We start from the raw sequence: 23109 nt of genomic DNA, 5'->3' as shown, positions 1-23109 counted from the left end.
TGGCCAGCGAAGCCCAAGACCCGTGGCAAAGCGTCGCCAAAAAGCCCTTAGGCGGTTAGGGTTAGGTTACCACTATCGAAACTCAATATAGGCTTCTTTAACCCTAACAGGACGGTATACTACAAAATACTACTTGATATATGCGCTGTTCGTGCATGCATCACACGTGGTGTGATGACGTAATCGCCCTAAGTGATATATAGGCACGGTTTTGCTGGCCAGCGAAGCCCAAGACCCGTGGCAAAGTGTCGCCGACCCCGGTGCCTGGCATGCGAGGGGTCTCGGGTTCGAATCCCACCCAGAGCAAACAACATCTTTCCTTCTTTTCTCTCTTTATTCCTTCCTTCTTTCCCTTCCCGTCGCCCAAAAGCCCTTAGGCGTTTAGGGTTAGGTTACCACTACCGAAACTCAATATAGGCTTCCTTAACCCTAACAGGACGGTATACTACAAAATACTACTTGATATATGCGCTGTTCGTGCATGCATCCCACGTGGTGTGATGACGCAATCGCCCTAAGTGATATATAGGCACGGTTTCGCTGGCCAGCAAAGCCCAAGACCCGTGGCAAAGTGTCGCCGACCCCGGTGCCTGGCATGCGAGGGGTCTCGGGTTCGAATCCCACCAGAGCAAACAACTTCTTTCCTTCTTTTCTCTCTTTATTCCTTCCTTCTTTCCCTTCCCGTCGCCAAAAAAGCCCTTAGGCGGTTAGGGTTAATTGAACTAAACAAATCAAGAGCAGCAGAAACAATACAATAACTACGTCAACATACCATCACTCTTAGTTGCTCTTTCGACGGAACGGGACGGACCTTCACCCTGATCGTTGATAGCCAAAATGCTAAATGTGAACAAAGTACACGGAGTCAAGTTTGTCATATTAACAGAAGTTTCATCTATGGATCCTTCCTCACCAGGTGTAAGTGTATATTTATACAGACTGATAATTCCATTGCGAGAACCGCATTGTGGTTGATCCCATTCGTATGATAAGAAAGTCTTTCCAATTTCCACAACAGTTAATTTTTCGGGCTTTCCAGATGGAGCTGGAACATAAGCGAGATTAATATGAATAATTATGTTTGATAGGATCAGACAAAATATGAAATTTGTTGCTTTGTATATTTTCTTTCTTTCTTGCAAAGTGTTGAGGCATGTAAAGAATTGATATTGTAGTTTTTGAGGTATCTTCATTTTATGTTGTTGGAAATATTAGAATGCCGTCAAAATTGAATTAGCTTTAACAAAGGAATAAACCTTCTCGATTCAAAACCATATTTAGGCACTGTGTATTACTTTCAATAGTTCATATTATTGCTTCCGATATTAGACGAGATGTAGACAACACAGATAAGTAGATAGTCTGGAAAGTGGTCTAAATGTAACCAGAGAATAATAATATTTTAATCAATAAATAGAAGACTTGCTGAAATGTGCGTGCATAATGGTAAAAGTAACAGTAAATTAGTTTATTTTACTTTAAGTTCGCTAGGTGGTTGTCGCCCTCGTTGGGTTCAAATAAAGGATAGGTGTAGAAATCACTTTCTCGTTTAAAGGATTACGTATGCGAAGGTCATTTTAGTCCGTAAATCAAACATATAATTATTAGAGCATTTGATATTCGATGTATTATATATTACCTGAATCCTTGGTAGAGTCTTCCAATTGTCTTTCTTCCCCAGTCCCAAAATCATTCATAGGATACACGTATACTTGGTAAGTAGAATGTGATTGCAGTCCATCTATTTCTACCGTTGTATCTGGGACCCTTCCGAATGAAGTTCGCATTGGATCCGTGTAGGTCTCGCATTGGTCCATGTTAATCAGTGCGTACTCTATAAAGTATTCATCTGCTTTGCATTTGCTCCCAATGTCTGCATCCCACAATAGAGTCCATGTACCTGATGTTATCGCGCTTGTCTGGAGATTTTGTACTGGTTCAAGAACTGGAATTGGAATGAAGTAATGACAGTTCGGGTGAATGTACATGCATATACATTTGAGTGGGTCAACGATTGAAATACGTGATTATGCAGAATGTAATTGGATACATGTACTTATAATAATGATAATAAACACAGCCAAATTAAAAAAGTCACCACTCTGATTAAATGGGGATGGAACTAGTTGCGACTTTTTAATTTGGCTGTGTTTATTATCATTATTATAAGTACATGTATCCAAATACATTCTACATAATCACGTATTTCAATCGTTGACCCACTTTCCTTGCGTTGAAGCATAAAATTTGCACGTGCTTTATTTAGATCCTGATAAATTCAACATTGCCACAATATTAGATTGTTGATTTTATACATGTCGTTATTAACACGGCAGGGTGCCGAATACGCAATATTGCTGTGATGAGTAAACGGCGTTTGAAAATCCTGGTACCATTTCATTACCAATTATTTACAATACTTGCATGTTCTGAAACAATCGATATATCCCTCAAAACAGGTATATATTTACAGCTGTTTGACTAAATCCAAAAAGTGTTAACCGCTACATAAAGAGTTATATGCGGGATCTAATACGTACACAACAACGTGTAAACCATAGCCTTCATCATTGATTTGTGGATTTTATGTAGAAATTACTGGTTGTCCTACGGCTGTATATTCTAAACTTGGTATAAGTTATAATTAGTCATCCCTGTAATATTTAGCAACAAATCCGGTTGAAATCGAGGATTTTAAACTAGAAATAACAAAATTGGCCTATATTACGCCATAGCAATATCATGTTTGTACTTTTCAAGTTATGAAGTTACCCGAGGTCAAAGGTTAAATGATGTCAAATGTTGAAATGGGCCCGAAACTTGGTGCAAAGAATCCTTGATATGAGGTGCTTAAACTTGGTGAAAATTATCCTTGATGTGAGGGGAACATGAAAACGTCAAGATGATGTTAAAGGCCAAATGAGGTCAGAAGTCACCACCTGATATTCGTGGTTCTTGAGCCACAGTAGGTCTAGTTATTCATCTTACCGCCATTATCAGTTTCCCAGATAACATAATTTGAAAATAAACCGTCACCAACGTCGTTTGAAGCCTTCACTCTAAATTGGTACTCCGTACACGAATCTAAGTCCATAAATGTAACGTATATATCCGGCGTGGACCCAGAGTTGATAGGATTACTGTTGACATCCCTCAATTCATACAGGAAGATGTTTGGGCCTCCTCGTTTACCACACAGGACCCTATCCCATTCAAATGAAAGTGACGTGTTCGTTCTTGATGAGTTCCGAACATCTGCCGGTGGCCCAGAGGGGGCTGAAAAACAAAATGTTTAGTCTTGTTATTCTTGTGTATCGGTAAGGATGACGCCGTTACATGTAATTGTTTGGATCCATCGACGTTTTCTAACTTTGTCAAGTTTACTTCGCAGAGGCAACTTGAGATCTTGCGTTACTTAGTAATACAAAACCGGTTGAACTCAATCGACATCATGACTTCAAGAGTCATTTTATAAACTGTTCTAGATTTTGAGATACGAGTTGAATAAAGGCCAAAAAAATAATATAAGAAATACTGCTCTGTACAAAGTACATTTGATGCACTTTTTGATAACAGCACAGGCAAATCCAGATGTGCAATGGTTTTTGAGCCTGTTGTGACTACATGACTTGGTTTGGGGTTATTAGGGCGTACAGGTGCGCCTGCTTACAGAGCACATAATAGCTCTGTAGCCATGGCGCCTATGTTCAAGGGTATTAGGTTTGATATGCAGCACCACCCCCCCCACGACCACCCCACCCCCAGGCTCACACACCCCATAGAAAATGAAGATAAAGTAATGTTTACATATTTATATTAGCAATAATAAATTCTCTAAAGGGAATAAAATTGTTCAAAACACTCCATTTAAATGAAGGCAAAACTATTAGTTTTTGATATGGATTGTCTTTAAAATTACATATTAATATCAAATATCGTCCCCTTTATGCTGCTTTGTGAAAAAAACCCGAGAGCATTCGCACTGCCAAGCTCCACTAGTACACGTTCCGATACTAATTTGTGACATTAGTTTTCATATTATATAGGCCTACCACTCACCACAACCAGTTTTTTCTTGTTCGTCTTTATCATTTATTATAGATTTTTGTGTATAAATTTAATATGGCAATAGCCAATATCGAAGCTTTTTAATAATCTATCTTCATGTATATCCGGTTATTTGAGCTAATGACCGCCCCGTTATCTTGCTATCTCATGACAAAGTCATATGGGAAATTCTCTGTACAATGCCATATATCATCAGAATTACCCGATTTTGTTCCTAGCTCGCTACGCGTATTGGCCGTTGGCGGCGGGGTGTTAGTGTCTAGTAAAAGATTTTCTTTTGTTTTGTACATTCCGCACAAATTTATCGTGAGGTTAAAATATTTGAATTTTTTTATTTTAATATATTTGAAATATTTCACTTGAATAAAACTCGGTTTATTGAAGCGAAGCTTAAAGAGTTAGAAGTATCAGATTAGATACCAGTTCCAGATGCGGTAACGTGCCCGGAGATAGGATGTGTGGTTTCTAAAGACTTAAGTTAAGCATAAAATCTCACAAAACCTTATAATACCTGTGATATACGTTGTATCCATTGCCGTACTTTCACTGTAGCCCATACTATTGATAGCGCGTACAATAACATCATAAGTAGAGTAAGCTAGTAAACCATCGATAATAATCGACGTTTCGCTGCCACCCCAATACTGTTCCATTGGTACATATTGGTTGTCACATTGGTCACGGTTGATAAGCTGGTAGTAAACAGAGTATTGCTCAGCACAAGGATCTGGATCCCAACTGACGTCAAGTTTGCCTGATTCATCTGAAACCTGGGATACAATTAATCCTAACACCTCTGGCACTGCACAATTAATAGTAATCAGATCAATATTGCTTTGTTTTACCTATTTATCAGTACGTGTTTTTGCATGGGCATAGGCAGCATTTATAAAAAATTGACACCATCGCGTCACTCTTGTGAGATGCATGGGCTGTCTAAAGGTCATTTTGTGGAACATTTTTACACCACTATCACACACACTTAGTTTGAAATTAAAAAGTCAATTACGTGGAACTAGTTGCTTTGTTTTGAACAAAAAGAGTACGGGTGTTAACAGCATAAGCAAATAATGACAAAATTGAAGGGCCAGTTGAGGCCATTTGCTACAAATATTTTACACTCGTATTGCGTAACCCAAAAGAGTGTACTCCAGTGTCAAATAATAAAAAAAAAACGCATGGGATCTCTAACGGGGATATTAACCAACAAATACTCTAAATCAGATAGTAACGTTTGCACAGTATTTTTGTGGGACGTGAGAGCACATCAGACATATGGAATAATTGCATTTTGAATACGAGGAATGTCCTTCTGATAGCAAATAGTTTTGATTTTTTGAAATAGGCAACATAATACAAATTTTATGGCAAATTATTAAAAATTTATATTTTTTAGTTTTCATATTTAACAGTCCTCGAAGTAAAATTTATAAATATAATGATATGTACTTAAATTGTATGTAGCTGGGAGGAAAAGCCGACGATCATTTGAAAAATTTGACCTTTCGTATTGAAGATTTGTTCCAAAACTTTTTTAGTTCTTTTTGGGAAAGAAATGTATATCTTTTCAAATGATCGTCGGCTTTCCCTTCCAGCTATATACACTTTATCTTTAAGTAAATATAATTAGATTTAGATATTTTACTTTGCAATACAATTTGTATTATATCGTGGATTTAAAAAAAAATCTAAATTATTTGATATCAGAAGTACATTCTTCGTATTCGGAATGCAATTCAATATGTCTGATGTGCTCTCGTGTCCCACAGAGAAATAGTGTGCAAACGTTGCTATCCCAGCCCTTAAGTCAAAAAGTGTATTCGGTGTCCAAAATAGTCTGAGAAGTTGATAGATATTGAACATTAAAACTTATGTACTATTGCTTTTAACAAAAAGTGTACTTTCCAGGTGTGTGTACGGGTGTTGAAATGATGCCGACTTTACCCCAAAAATATCACAGACCAATTCAATTAAGGGCAATCCATTAATATCGTTTCTATTTTTTCACCTTTTCCTCTTCTATTTTGCCATATCCACCCTTCGTTTCCATTTCCCTTTTTAATGGGGGCAAAGATACGGCAGACAGGCGCCATCCTTTCCTCAACGCAGCTTTGCCAATTTATGAAGCATGAAGTGACAAGAAGGTTGATTTGATAGTTATATGGTTGTAAAGGAAGATACTATCATCAGATTGGCCATTTAAATACCCCCACTCCCCTGAATAAAGAGGAAAATTTAGTAACATTTATGGGGAAAAACAACAAGTTTTACCAACACAGTAACATCAACACCCGTTTCGATATTCAACACATTAAGTTCAAAAATTACCTTGATCTTGAGTCGATGCAGTGATATTGGTCTGTGGTCCATCCCCTGCTGACGTGGACGCTTTTACTTGGAATTCGTACGTTGTGCATGGTAACAGATTGTCTATCACTTGACTGGTACTTGTCGTTGTCCCAGTAGTTGGTGGTGCCGTATTTATACTGTATTTGTAAGTATGAATTCCGCCTCTACTTCCACATTCCACTTCGTCCCACGCAAATGTTAACGTCGTCGTCCCTTGGAAAGTTATTAGAATATTACCAGGTACTTTCGAGGGGGCTTAATAATATCCATAATGAAGATAATAATAAAAGTGATAACAACAACAACAAGAACAACAACAAGAACAACAATAATATCGTCGGTCGCAACACATAGTGGCGTAGAGTGATTTTCCAAATTTTCCGTTTCACATAGTGGCGTATAGTTTTAAAGCTAGCTATTATCCTATAATATCTATTCCTTGTTAACGACAAAGAATTAAAGACAAAGTTTAATAGTTTGAACCTTAAACTTCAATTTCAAATGTAACCGGGCCACTGGGAGATAACAGTGGAGGAGTATTGACTCTGTTTCTAGTAACATATCCTTCAAAAACGGATTGCTCGAAAACGTATTTTGTCCTTCACGTGCGCCACTATGTGTTGCGACCGACGATATTAATAATAATAATGATGATGATGATAATAATAATAATTCCAGATAATTTGAAGACTTATTCTTTATGATAATATACAACACTATGGGTAACTGTCGCCAGAAAAAAAAATGAAACATAGGTTTTAAATATGGTTTTACTGGCTAGACAACGTCCCTGTTTCTATTACTTTATTATGAAAATTCTACGCATATAAGTATATTCAACCTGTATGCACTGGAATGATCAAGATTATGTTTATCAAATTTTAAACTTTAATTATACGATCTATTGAATATGCCGCGATATCTTTTGTTGCCATCGTCGCTCAGCACTCCACATGTTAAATATACGGTTTGTAGCCATCTGGTCAGTAGAAATTACGATGAAATGCGTCATCATCTTAACAACCGTATATCATACTTCTTTCCATGGAGTCTCAAACTGACTATGATATTCAATAGTGCATACAGGCTGTTATGATAAACAAGCGCATTGCCCCCGCAAAGTCGGACGCATCGATGACGAAAAAACTCGGGTTTTTTTGCAAAAGTAGCTTCAATTTGGAATGAAAATCAAATGGTAGAGTATTTGACGGACAGTTGAGAAATATTGTTGGTAGTTAGATGTCAAAATTAATGTTCCTCAATCAAGATATCGATAATGTAACAAAGCAGTGTTTTCTCACGCAAGATTCTCGAAAATGTTCCCCCAAAACGGGCTTTTATAACGGGTTATAACGTTATTGAAAAATATTTTGGGCAAACATTTTTCGCAAAATATGTTTTCAACCCCAAAATAACATTCTGTTTAGAGTGTTTTGTATCAAGTTTTCAAGAATGTTTTTGGAATGTTATTAAAACGTTTTTATACCCTCTATATAACCCGACATTTAAACGTTTTCTGTAAATCATTTCTGTTTGCTGAGCATTAGATTATCAAAAAACGTTTTTTAAGGTTATGAAAACGTTTTATACTCTTAATATACCCTTCATATAACCCGACATTTAAACGTTTTCTGACCACCTTTTATAACCTTTTGCGAATGATGTCGAAAACGTTTTGTGTTTGCTGGGAAATACACGGCTTTCGGCTGAACCACTGGCAGGCTATGTTAGTACATCTTTGACAATGACAAAGATAGCAAAATCAGAATTTTGATGACTTTTACGATCGTCCGGATGAGCAAATTACTGAATGGGCTTTTAAGTCCCCCCCCCCCCAGAACTTCCTGTTAAACATTCAAAATAGCCAGCGTGGTTTCTTTTACGTAATCTTGTTTTTTGCCTTATTATGTTAGCTGTTTGAGTAAACATTTGATTTTATGAAAATCGTACGTTATGGCTTTAAATATTCTACTGACTATTTTGGACAATAGGAATATTTATGCATTATACTGACCTCCTTCTCCTGTTTCGTCAATCGTATTATCACTGGATATAGCACACGGAGGCCATGTCTCAGACGAGGAAACAAATACATTATATGTGGAATATGGCTCCAATCCAGTGGATTGTTACAGACGTTTCTGGTCCTGTTGAAAAAACTGTACGATTTCCTTGTACATCTTTGCAATTATCTATATTGGTTAGCTCGTATTCTACAATGTAGGTCTCCGCCATAACTGTAGTCCCCCACGAGATTTGAAGCGATGTTGACGAGACAGCAGACGCATTAATGTTTATTATACTAGCATCTGCATTAATAACATAACATAAATTATATTTAGAACTGTGTAATGACCAGTGCGGCCTCTCTACAATATGTTCAAGATGAAGAAATGGATAGTTGTCGGAAAAAAGGAAAGAACGCAAGAAAGAAATTATATATCAAAAAGTGTCTGATTTACTTATAATGTTACATACAATTTAATTACTTACCACACTCTGTGATATCCGAAGAATGATGAATTGGAAAAGAAGAAAAAGTAAAAAAAAAATCGTGAAAGAGATAATAATCACTTACTTGACAGATTGTCTATTATTTTAGGCAGACAAAGAATAACAATGCTGAAATAATAATAGTAATTACTGTCATCAGGAATGGTTTCTGTGCATTATAAGCCGAAATTTCGATGCAAAGTGACAGAAACCCCACTGGCTATTTGGCCATTTAACGTGAAGTTCTATGTGGGACTTAAAAATACGTACACAATTTTATACATGACCTTCATGTCCCACACAGGGGGCGTAGATTTCAAATGGAGTCACACATTTAAAATTCACACTCCCTGTGCGGAAGATTCATATAATGTCTAATGATGTTTTCCATAGGGGGTGTATGATGGATTTCAACTGGAATAGTCCAGTTGCTCTGACTATTTACAAATATAGTTAATTTGCCTGATTCAATAAGATATTTTTTTTATCCGTCAAAAAAAAAAAAATGCGCGTGTTTACGCTCAAACGACCTAGCTAATGGTAGATCCATCCTTTTCGGTCATTTTAGTGATACCAATTTTACCGCAGCACCTTACCCGGGGGTTGGACCGGTCATCAAAAATTACCATATGGGTCCAGTGCCGACCCACCGCTCGAGTCTACAGTAAAATTCACGATTTGCATTTCGCTCTTGTAAATTTATTCCAGCTACTGACGTTTTACTTGTTAGCCCCGGATATCGACGACAAAGAAGAAAGACACAAAACAACCAAACTTTTGTGCGGAATGACCACGGAATAATTTTATGGCTCAATAATACTGAATAAAAAACACATAAAACACAAAGCCGTATATACACAGGCTATCTGTGCAATGTTAAACACAAGAGCACAATTCTGAATTACCAACTGTCACCGTGATACACAGGCGAACGAATAAAAACATATACTTTCAACATGTACTTACACAATGTTTATGCTGTCGCCATACTACACGGACGACTAAATAAAACAATTTGTAGCAAATCACAATAGTCCCTAAAAGCTTAAAAGTTTTTTCCCAACCCCTATTTGTTCCCAAAGGGGGCGCGTCCCCTCCAACGTGAATAATCTGAAAACCGCTCAGGCTCCAAAAAGTAGGCCCTCAACGCCCCACCCCTTTTTTCCCGAAACGAAACAAGGGCGGGTAGGGTGGGCTTTCATTTGAAAGAATGGCCATCAAAACTATTCCGGAGTCAAATTGTGATGACAACGGCCAATGCACACGCCCTCAACGTCGATCGATACCGGGGCTAACACCAATTAACAAAAAACAGTTTCGCTAATTGTACTTAGCCCCGGATATCGACGACAAAGAAGAAAGACACAAAACAACCAAACTTTTGTGCGGAATGACCACGGAATAATTTTATGGCTCAATAATACTGAATAAAAAACACATAAAACACAAAGCCGTATATACACAGGCTATCTGTGCAATGTTAAACACAAGAGCACAATTCTAAATTACCAACTGTCACCGTGATACACAGGCGAACGAATAAAAACATATACTTTCAACATGTACTTACACAATGTTTATGCTGTCGCCATACTACACGGACGACTAAATAAAACAATTTGTAGCAAATCACAATAGTCCCTAAAAGCTTAAAAGTTTTTTTCCCAACCCCTATTTGTTCCCGAAGGGGCCAACCGGGGATTCGAGGTGCGCCAATCCGGATTCGTGCAATTAGAATTCCCGGCCACCAACCCCGCAAGGGCCGAAACCATGAGTCCTAATAAAAGAAGACCTTTGAACTAGCAAAAACAACTCGATCGCTCTCCTTATGGTGAGTATAAACTGCGTATAGACCAATATTGTTCAAATGGAGGCATTCCCATACGTAAAGACAAATGACAAGCCCCTGTTGCATTGACTTACTCTTGGCGCATGCAATGGTTCCTGATATCATGAGTGGGGTACATCCTGATTTCGTGCATGTTTGATAGATGTGTCAAAAACGGCATAGGATGCGCCTTGCTGCATTCTCCCCTATGGGAGATCAACCTTCTGTGGGAGAAGCTGCCTGACCAGCCCTAACCCCGGGCAGTTGCGGGCCGCTTTCAGTCCAAGTACTTCCCCCAGTACTACCACCCCTAGCTCACCAGGCAAGGACGACGCCTGTCCTGTGATTTCTGGTGGATTTGTGTTATAGCATTTAGTGGTTTGTTATTAACTGCGCCGCTAACGCCATGAGAGCGGACGCTTGCTGCTGTCTTTCTTTGCTGAACTTCCTTGTTTGCGTCTTTCTTTGCTGAACTTCTTTGTTTGCGTCTTTCTTTGCTGAACTTCCTTGTTTGCGTTTCGGCATGACATTATCTGTAGAAAAGAAAAAGAAAATTAGCTATTGTCCTAATAAGCATGAATGTGGATTATGAAAAGTGGAAGGTCCGACTGACAGTCTCATCCCCCAATTTATCAGACCAAAATTGAAATTAGTGAATCGAGTGCAAGATCGCACATCTCCCACCAACGCACCGAAGTTAGGTGTCACCGGTACCCCAAGAAGCGACAACCGGAAACCCAAACGAGAAAAATAGGGTTCCCATCCGATAACATTGTCAAACATGAACATGGATATCATTATAAAATAATATAAATAGGGATGTCCACTGTCAAACATGAACATGGATATCATTATAAAATAATATAAATAGTGACGTCCACTGTCAAACATGAACATGGACATCATTATAAATATAAATAGGGATGTCCACTGTCAAACATGAACATGTATAACATTATAAAATAATATAAATAGGGATATCCCCTGTCAAACATGAACATGGATATCATTATAAATATAAATAGGGATGTCCACTGTCATACATGAACATGGATATCATTATAAAATAATATAAATAGGGATGTCCACTGTCAAACAAGAACATGGATATCATTATAAAATAATATAAATAGGGATGTCCACTGTCAAACAAGAACATGGATATCATTATAAATATAAATAGGGATGTCCACTGTCAAACATGAACATGGATATCATTATTAAATAATATAAATAGGGATGTGCACTGTCAAACACGAACATGGATATCATTGTAAATATAAATAGGGATGTCCACTGTCAAACATGAACATGTATATCGTTATAGAATAATATAAATAGGGATGTCCACTGTCAAACATGAACATGGATATCATTATAAATATTAACACTGTCAAACAAGAACATGGATATCATTATAAATATAAATAGGGATGTCCACTGTCAAACATGAACATGGATATCATTATTAAATAATATAAATAGGGATGTGCACTGTCAAACACGAACATGGATATCATTGTAAATATAAATAGGGATGTCCACTGTCAAACATGAACATGTATATCGTTATAGAATAATATAAATAGGGATGTCCACTGTCAAACATGAACATGGATATCATTATAAATATAACTAGGGATGTCCACTGTCGCTTGGTATCCCCTGTGTTAAACATACAGGGTGGTTAAGAATTGTCAAATAATTTTTACGATTTTTATGACATTATCAATCGAAAGTTTTTAATAATAAGCCGGGTGACTCAGGCAAGAGATAGGGCATTTAGAAATGTTGCAGCATTACGTGCACACTTTTTACAGTAACGTATTGGAAAAACTGTCTTAATCTGCATTTAATTAAGCAATTAATTAGTTCATCGTTTGCTATAATTGATCTAGGTATATCTATAATCCAGGATGATATATGTGCAATTTGTGGTCCATACGAGTTGTACTTTTTAAGATACGAAGCTTTGAAGTTTGCCATATTTTCCCAATTTTGTGTACAACCCTATGGGGGCATCACAAAGTAGTTGTCCGATTGACTTGAGGTTTTTTGTATTGACAAAGGAAAAAATGATCTACTCAGTGACACCAAACTTTCTACAATAGGTTTTATACTTTTAGAATAAAAGTGAGATGTGAGGAAAGCATTTTGATTTAACGACTCAAATCATGGAATTGGGTGATTCTTTCATACATGCTATTTTTCACATGCCCAATAGACACAGAGAATGAATTTGAGTTGTTCTTTCATGCATATGACAGGCCTATGTATAGCAACAATTTCCCATGCTTAACTCAATTTGGCCAAAGTATGGACTTAGGTGGCTTTTGTATTCATATATTCAATTGATTTATTTATTTATTTGGGGGGATGAGGTGTAGTTGTTATTAAATAGTGATAAAATTGATGTGTAGTGTTAATAGTGAGCTTTAATGTTGTTATTGTTTATTTTATTTATTATTATTATTTTTATTATTTTTTTATTTTTGAGTGTTTGGGTTAATAGTTTGATTATTTGTTTATTATTTATTTATTTATTTATTTATTTTTTGTTTTGTTGTTGTTTGAATAATTGATTTTTTTTTTAAATCTACTTGGAGCTCTACTTGGAGCTGTTCAAAGTGTCGCCGTTCTTAAATAGTATGTTAGATCTCTGATGATTTTTCACTTTTTCTTTTATTTCATTTTTACCACCCGTTTTATTTATTTATTTATTTATTTATTTATTTATTTATTTATTTATTTATTTATTTATTTATTTATTTATTTATTTATTTTTTTTTTATTTATTTAATTTATTATAAAATAATATAAATAGTGACGTCCACTGTCAAACATGAACATGGACATCATTATAAATATAAATAGGGATGTCCACTGTCAAACATGAACATGTATAACATTATAAAATAATATAAATAGGGATATCCCCTGTCAAACATGAACATGGATATCATTATAAATATAAATAGGGATGTCCACTGTCATACATGAACATGGATATCATTATAAAATAATATAAATAGGGATGTCCACTGTCAAACAAGAACATGGATATCATTATAAAATAATATAAATAGGGATGTCCACTGTCAAACAAGAACATGGATATCATTATAAATATAAATAGGGATGTCCACTGTCAAACATGAACATGGATATCATTATTAAATAATATAAATAGGGATGTGCACTGTCAAACACGAACATGGATATCATTGTAAATATAAATAGGGATGTCCACTGTCAAACATGAACATGTATATCGTTATAGAATAATATAAATAGGGATGTCCACTGTCAAACATGAACATGGATATCATTATAAATATTAACACTGTCAAACAAGAACATGGATATCATTATAAATATAAATAGGGATGTCCACTGTCAAACATGAACATGGATATCATTATTAAATAATATAAATAGGGATGTGCACTGTCAAACACGAACATGGATATCATTGTAAATATAAATAGGGATGTCCACTGTCAAACATGAACATGTATATCGTTATAGAATAATATAAATAGGGATGTCCACTGTCAAACATGAACATGGATATCATTATAAATATAACTAGGGATGTCCACTGTCGCTTGGTATCCCCTGTGTTAAACATACAGGGTGGTTAAGAATTGTCAAATAATTTTTACGATTTTTATGACATTATCAATCGAAAGTTTTTAATAATAAGCCGGGTGACTCAGGCAAGAGATAGGGCATTTAGAAATGTTGCAGCATTACGTGCACACTTTTTACAGTAACGTATTGGAAAAACTGTCTTAATCTGCATTTAATTAAGCAATTAATTAGTTCATCGTTTGCTATAATTGATCTAGGTATATCTATAATCCAGGATGATATATGTGCAATTTGTGGTCCATACGAGTTGTACTTTTTAAGATACGAAGCTTTGAAGTTTGCCATATTTTCCCAATTTTGTGTACAACCCTATGGGGGCATCACAAAGTAGTTGTCCGATTGACTTGAGGTTTTTTGTATTGACAAAGGAAAAAATGATCTACTCAGTGACACCAAACTTTCTACAATAGGTTTTATACTTTTAGAATAAAAGTGAGATGTGAGGAAAGCATTTTGATTTAACGGCTCCCCCATTAGTGACCTATTAGTGACATGCGACCATAAATGGAATATATTTCAGATTTATAAATTCACCGTTATTGTGAGATAATTGTGAGATAAACATGATCTTTATTCAAAATTCAGATGGCAAAACCTTTTTTTTTTTTTTTTTTTTTTTGGGGGGGGTTAATAGTTTATTTATTCTTTGTTTATTTATCAATTGAATACATGAATACAAAAGCCACCTAAGTCCATGCGAAGTTATTTTGAGAGAAAAACCCGTGTATCGTTTTAATTCCTTCAGTTAGATTTACCTGGTCAATATGGTAAGTTTTACGTGCAAATGAGTGGATTAACCTGTATTAGGTATGACGATTAGCATTTCAGGGACTTCGTGGGGTTCATTTTAAATTTTGGACTTAGGTGGTTTTTTGAATCATATACAAAGACAACAATGTTAGAATGAGATTACCACTAGTAAGATAATACAAAATAAAGCACACAGGTATGTATAATGTCGATAAGCATTCTGCCATGTAATATAAACCACACACTTTCCTTTATTAAACCCATTTTTTGTTCAAAAGTCATTCTCTAGCAATGAATGTGTTACAAGTGGACTTTTATACATACTGGATTTCAATCAATGTGTTACAAGACTCAAATCATGGAATTGGGTGATTCTTTCATACATGCTATTTTTCACATGCCCAATAGACACAGAGAATGAATTTGAGTTGTTCTTTCATGCATATGACAGGCCTATGTATAGCAACAATTTCCCATGCTTAACTCAATTTGGCCAAAGTATGGACTTAGGTGGCTTTTGTATTCATATATTCAATTGATTGATTTATTTATTTGGGGGGGGGATGAGGTGTAGTTGTTATTAAATAGTGATAAAATTGATGTGTAGTGTTAATAGTGAGCTTTAATGTTGTTATTGTTTATTTTATTTATTATTATTATTTTTATTATTTTTTTTTTTGATAGGAAAAAAAATGTGAGGTGTAGTTGAAATTAATTTTATTTTTGAGTGTTTGGGTTAATAGTTTGATTATTTGTTTATTATTTATTTATGTATTTATTTATTTTTTGTTTTGTTGTTGTTTGAATAATTGATTTTTTTTTTAAATCTACTTGGAGCGCTACTTGGAGCTGTTCAAAGTGTCGCCGTTCTTAAATAGTATGTTAGATCTCTGATGATTTTTCACTTTTTCTTTTATTTCATTTTTACCACCCGTTTTATTTATTTATTTATTTATTTATTTATTTATTTATTTATTTATTTATTTATGTATTTATTTATTTATTTATTTATTTATTTATTTATTTATTTTATTTTTTTTTTGTTGTATATTGTAAACTTGTTAAATAGCGTGTTGTAGATTTGGCTGTTGTTTTTATTTATTTTATACTTGTTTCTTTCTTTGTTTATTATTAATTAATCATTTTTATTATTGGTAATAATGATAATAATTATGTGATAATAATAATATAGGATTGGATTGATTCGTAGATTAGATTGATTTTCTTTTAATAACATTAATTACTTTATTTTCATTATTTGCTATTTATTTTCTTTATTTTTCTTTATTTTCTTTCTTTATTTATTTATTTATTATTATTTTTTTTTTAATTTTTTTTTTTTTTAATATCATTTTTATCTTTATATCTTTATTAACTGATGAACGAGAAGACGTGAAACACAGCGTAGCAATCATAAACTATTTATTTAATATAAATGTGTAATAATATCGCTCTCCTAACTACGGGAATGAGCTTTTCTCTCAGCATATTTTTTTTTTTTGATAATTTTTCATGTGTACTAAAATTATTTACATATTTATATATTAATCAATTGATCAACTAATCAACTAATCAACCAATTAATCAACAAACCAATTATGGTATGGTAATTAATCAATTAATCATTCAATCAACCTATCATTCAATCAATCAACCAACGAATTAATTAACCAATTAATGACAAATACTTATCTGTTTTGCCTTTGAATTTTCCGATGAGTCTGGTCTTTTTCTCCGTGTTAGTATGGTGAAACTGGTCCGCTTCAGCCGTACATCTAACGTACGCTGCATGTTGTACAGCCGCCATGGCCGTCGTGAGACCGCAATGTGTATCAGTACGGTACATGTAGCTGCACTCGGTTATCACTATAGAGGGTATTCATTACTACGTCATTGGTGTGATTGCTCATGCATACAATTCCTCCACATAGGCTGTTTAGCTTATTCATGAAAGTGGCCTCTTGACATGATATAACAGTAACCTTTATGTCATTAGTGAGGCCCACTTACTATGTTCAACACAAAGTGAACAATGCTATAACTTGGAGGACAAACAAACGAACACCGCCAAATTCGACTGACGTGTGTACAACGTGGGAAGCTATGGGGAAATTGAAGACTCGCTCTCTGATCATGCATGTGTTTATGGTTCGGTTAGCGGTTACTTAGCAACTCTCGTTCCGCTTGGGTTTATTGCATACACTCTATAGCGTGCGTGCTTTCGTATGTCCACTGTATGCAGTATGATCAAATGAGTACTGCACGATTGACAATTTACACCGATATAGTTCATTTCGACCACTGTCCAGTCTGTTATTGTACCTGTTTATTCCATGGATACTAAACTTTCTTCAGTTGAACAAAGTTCTTGCTGATACTCCCTAAGAAGTGGTTATTTATGCAAACTATATTTTTCATTTGAAAGAATGGCCATCAAAACTATTCCGGAGTCAAATTGTGATGACAACGGCCAATGCACACGCCCTCAACGTCGATCGATACCGGGGCTAACACCAATTAACAAAAACCAGTTTCGCTAATTGTACTTAGGTTCAAATAGTGCTTTTATATTTAGGAGAAAATTCGGTGAAAATCACATAGTCGTAGAATTTCAGCCGAAAATCAATTTTGCCTATACTTTTGTACATAGCAAGAATTTCGGAAATTTGCATGAGCGCGATCACATTATGACATCATTGGAGACAATTTTTAGCATGTTTCTACTTATTTTGGTAGACCCATAGATATTGGTATCAAATATAACGGTATAATGAGGTTTATAATTGAAAATTAGGGGGGGGTGCCCCTCGTAGTCCGTGTTACAAAATATGGCTCAGTTGTTCTAGGGTTAAAGAAAGCTCTACAATATTCCATTGATTACCTTGGCAGTTGCTTCCAGTCCATCCAAGTGAACATCCATGGTTAATACAGGCACCTGTAGCTGTGTCGCAGTCACTACCTCCAGATGCACAATGACAGGTTTGAGTACAATCAGCACCGAATGATCCCTCTGGACACTCTGTATTAACAATTATGTAACTATTTAATAGTTTCAACATTTTTTTCTCTTGGCTGCTATAGAAGGAACTGAAATCAAACATTAAGGATACGATACACGATTTACCGACAAGTTACTCATTTCGGAATGCGATCATGAATCTTGAAGGAAAAAAAAACAATGATGGGACTCGAACCAACGATTTCAAGCATCATTGATTATCAGTCCCGGTTTTTACCGCTCGGCCACGGAGGCAGATGATCAGAGGACTGTAATAATAAAGGATATGCTATCTTTAGCCTTTTGTTGACATAAAAATGATGCATTTTGTAAAGATAAATTGGCCGTTTTATGCATAAATAGCACGAACCTTTGGAAAAGGCCTCAAACAAATAATACACACACTGATGAAAAGTCGGGGAATATCTGCGTCGCAATGTTTTGTTTTGATTTTATGAATTTGACCTTAAAAAAGACATTATCATTCGAAATCAACAAAAGATATTTCAGCAGTATATGGTCACATTCTTTCTCTTGAATGGTTTGAACATGTATGTGAAATAACTTCAACAATGGTTCGCTGCATAATGTTAAAAACAGCCTTGACCTTAAAAAAGGCGAGAGGTGCCATATTTACGGATTCAGGCTAAATTCAAAATTGGTATAAAACGTTTGGTTTTTGATCGATTACAAAATTTCATTTTTTCATCAAAAGAAATTGTGTCTGACATTAATTACACTACAGTTTTTATTCCTAGGGCTCTTTGATTTCTTCAAATATTTTTTTATAATGATAGAGTGACCCCTGGCCCTCTATAATTACGCACAAAAGATCGCCTCCCCTTAAATTGCTAGTAGTAGATATTAGTTTAGGCAAGAAAACGGTTGCTACATACTACATCATTATCCCAGCCAAGAAAGCACACAAATGGATCCAACTGAATCAACAGAGTTTTTAAAAGACCTTGTCTAATTGATTATGTAACACGTTGTGTAAATGTATTCAAAAACTTATGTGTACTAACCATCCAAGCAGTCAGGTCCCATAAACCCAGATGCGCAAAGACATCCGACTGGATCAAGAGGACATAGTAACTTATTCCTACATCCTGGGGAATAATTTGGTTCTTGTCCACTGCAATGATAGTATCCATCCTGGCCAAAAGTGTTTCTACCCCAAGCTGAGGAAAGTAATAATAATAATACTAATACTAATACTAATACTACTACTACTACTACTACTAATAATAATAATAATAATAATAATAATAATAATAATAATAATAATAAACACTTATGAACTTATATGCGAATATTAATTCTCTCATCTTTGTGATGTGAATAACTATATTGATATATACAGGGAAAGATGAATAACGCATCGCACATAGCACATTTAAACATGAATTTACAAATGGAAACATTGATATTGATATAGTTATTATATGATAAATAACAAAATACAACATGTAGTTTTTTGTTTGCTCTTTAATTAAATAGCATGTTGTTTGTCCCTTAATCTGAGCAGTGCTCGATACGTCGTTTGGTATAGTTTGTCTGATTATATGCACTTTAATGTACTTTTGTATTTGTCCATACTGTTTTTGCAGGTTTTATACTCCTGTAAGCATGATCAATATTTGCTCATCGAATAATAAGGTGTATATAAAGGGTATATAGCGTTTCATAATATTCAAAAACATTACTTACTGCAAAAGATTCTCACATAACGTTATTTAAGTGTTGATAGAATATTTAGCAAAATACGTACTATATATGTTTGCAAAAAATATTTTACAAAAACATTTTGAAAACATTTTGAAAATGTTGTTATATTGTGTTTTCACACAAAATGTTTAAAAACGTTTTCACTTGTGGTGACTTTGGAATTGGTAAGTTTTGTCCATTCAACTGTACCTACTTCTATGCTTACATTTGTTTATTTCTTTATTTCTTGCTGCCCCCTCTGCACACTGTATCGTTTTGTTCCCCTCTAGGCAAGTTGGTATACCGAATTTGCCAGTTAGAACTAACTTAAGGGCTGGGATATAAACATTTGCACAGTATTTTGTGGGACACGAGAGCACATCAGACATATCGAATAACCTTCTGAATACGAAGAATGTCCTTCTGATATCAAATAAGTTTGATTTTTTTGAATGGACAAAAATTACCATTATTTAATAATGCTTTAATAAACCACCAAGTCTAAAGTCTATTTTAAATGTAATTCAGCTCCCTTCTTGATTGAGCACTTTACTGTGGATGGTTTACGTTAATTGGATTTATTTATCATTAGATTTATAAATTTACTTCGAGGACTGTTAAATATGAAAAAAAAAATCAATTTTTAATAATTTGCCATAAAATTTGCATTATGTCGCTAATTTCCAAAAAATCAAAATTATTTGATATCAGAAGGACATCCCTCGTATTCAGAATACAGTTTGATATGTTTTTCTAACCCCCCCCAAAAAAAAAGTACTGTCCTTTCCTTGAATCAAGAGTTGTTAATAAATAGCTCAAAAGAGAAATACTGTAAAACCAATGTTATAACAATCTTATTACAATGTTCTGGGTTTCTTATTTGATTATTTCAACAAAAGCGCTAGTCTCTTACCAGTTTCACAACTTGTTCCACTGAAGCCAGGAGCACAGATGCACACTCCCGTTTTATCATCACATACACCGCCGTTGTAGCAATATGGACAACTCTGGTTACAAGCAGGTGGGTTCCATAGCCTTGCAGAACACTCTAAATATTATCAAATGTAAGTTTCAGATTAAATTAGATGTTTAGCATAATTCTTTGCCGAACGATTCTAAAATGTGTGTAAAATATAATAAAATCTTACCTCTTACTATAAGACGCATTATAGCCTGTGTCCCTAGCTTTCTTTCTCCCTGGAAATAACATTCATAAATGCCTGCATCTCCAACGCCGACAGGATCTATTATAACTTGCTTTTGGTTGTCCCAATTGCCATTATGTGTTCCATCTTTGTTCCATAAAACATCAGATCTTGTGGCAGTTACTTCTAGAATTATGCTCTCACCAACATTTGCGGTCGTTGTCCGTTGTGTTGATTGTGGGTCACCTTTAGAATTATAATATTTCAGAGACTGAATTTTAAAGGGATGACTTGGCCTAAAACGTATGTATAACAGCACTCTTCCTCCAACTTGAATGGCACTTTCCGTTCAACCCTGCTTGCATTACTCGTTTTCTCAATAACAAAGCCATTTAAAGCAATTTAAAGACTTCTTTCTGTAGGTCTGTTTTACTACAATGGCTATAACAAAAAGACACTACTTTCGCTCCGCTTCAACATAATATGTTCAAGGATTTTATAACGACCTCCTCCTCTCCCCCTATATCATAATGAAACTTAGACCACTTTTGAAGCCCTGTACGTCACCCCTGACCAAATAGGGTTCGTGTGTTTATTATAACCCGCGACCGTAACGGCTCTCCGCATACTGCAGTTACTGTTCATTTTCCTATACACAATACACAGCGCTCTCACCATTGACGCGTGACCTCTACAAACAGTGTATGTTAGAGGTATAGGGCATTGCCTAGTTAACGCCACTGTGTGAAAAATAACCGGCCAGTATTTTTTGTACTCTCTGAAATTCTAGAAAATATAGTTTTGTAACATGTCCTAATTTTTTAGAAATGTCTGGAAATATTCGCACTTTGGCGTTTTAGTAAAGAAGGGCATGCCACGGCCTGCAAAGATCCCTGTGTAAAGCGAATGCAACTTTTAGTGACTATCACTCACTTGTGGACCGCTCTCTTCCGAAGGGCATTATAAGCTAAACCACTTGACGGATATTTTTTGTACTTGCTGTCAATCAAGAATAATGTATCACTGTGTATGCTCATACGTGTTGGTAGATAATCAAGCAAGTTAGATTTAAACTGTCATTCAACACAACATATATTGAGATAGTTACCTCAATATTTCGATGTGTGCAACACACATCCTCATCAGGAGGACTCCAATGATGAACTGACGGAGTTGAATGTCCTGCTCTCGACCTTTGATGTCCTTTCTATTGATCGGATTAGGGTATTATATAATGAAGGGAGCTCAAGTCCTTGATCACGGTCGAGTGCTGGAGTGTGTTTTCTGATTTGAAGGGCCTCCCGCACCAGGCGGGGGTATTCTCTGTCTTCACGATTCAAAACCTTGACATTATCCCAGTCTATTTGGTGATGAGTATCTAGCCCTAGAACTCTGGCCATAGTATCCGTTTTTACTTCCACTAGGGCCAGAGGAACTTACATTGACAAAATTGTTGGAGATGGTTGAACGCAACAGAACAAATAAATGATGAAAATTGACCTTTTCATTGTGTTCCTGGGTCACTTGGTATGTGTCATACCGTTACCGAAGAGCTGTAAAATTCCATTTGAAAAAACATAGTTTTCACATTTATGCACACTTTCCCTACCTATAGAAATAAACCTCTATATTGACAATCATATTGCACCAATTTGTGTACCTTCAATTCGACGATCCCTGTTGATTTGCTGTGAAAACGCTTGCATTTACTTGGAGGGTATTGCTTGGTTCTACAGTTATTTACATCATTGACATCATTTGACCTGTTTACCTGATGCGGCGAGGGCGCTTTGAATTTTTCCATTTGCAACAATCTTCCCTACCAAGAATGCTTTGCAGTCTATTACCATGATTACGTGAGATTTTATGTGGTAGCTTTTGGGATACGATACATAGCCCATCATACGCTTAGTATTATGGGTAGGCATCTGACATATATTTGACCTCGTGAGGGCCTCGCCTCATCCCGGGCTCGTCATGTCCATTTTACTTTAGGGTGAATAAATAACGGAGTAGTGGATTAGGAATAGTAAATTAACATGAAACGTAAAACACCTGTATATAAAAATTCCCTTTAAAAGGGAAGGCCAGCCTCAATGCAGAAGAGGTCTTGTAAA

General features: G+C 35.4%; 1 protein-coding gene across 1 annotated transcript; it reads right to left on the bottom strand.

Annotated features, from left to right (window-relative positions):
• Window positions 1-758: 758 nt before the first annotated feature.
• LOC140169180 (receptor-type tyrosine-protein phosphatase F-like) lies at window positions 759-22842 on the bottom strand. The gene is made up of 10 exons (XM_072192441.1): window positions 22764-22842; window positions 20996-21238; window positions 20761-20895; window positions 19166-19321; window positions 18024-18161; window positions 6397-6630; window positions 4580-4870; window positions 2989-3276; window positions 1640-1945; window positions 759-1045 (listed from the first exon to the last, which is right to left on the bottom strand). The coding sequence occupies exons 1-10, from the start codon at window positions 22840-22842 to the stop codon at window positions 759-761; spliced, it is 2157 nt and encodes a 718-aa protein (XP_072048542.1).
• Window positions 22843-23109: the final 267 nt, after the last annotated feature.

This window comes from Amphiura filiformis, chromosome 1, assembly GCF_039555335.1.
Source record: "Amphiura filiformis chromosome 1, Afil_fr2py, whole genome shotgun sequence".
Lineage (NCBI taxonomy): Eukaryota > Metazoa > Echinodermata > Ophiuroidea > Amphilepidida > Amphiuridae > Amphiura > Amphiura filiformis.
This window is presented reverse-complemented; position numbering and strand designations above follow the sequence as displayed.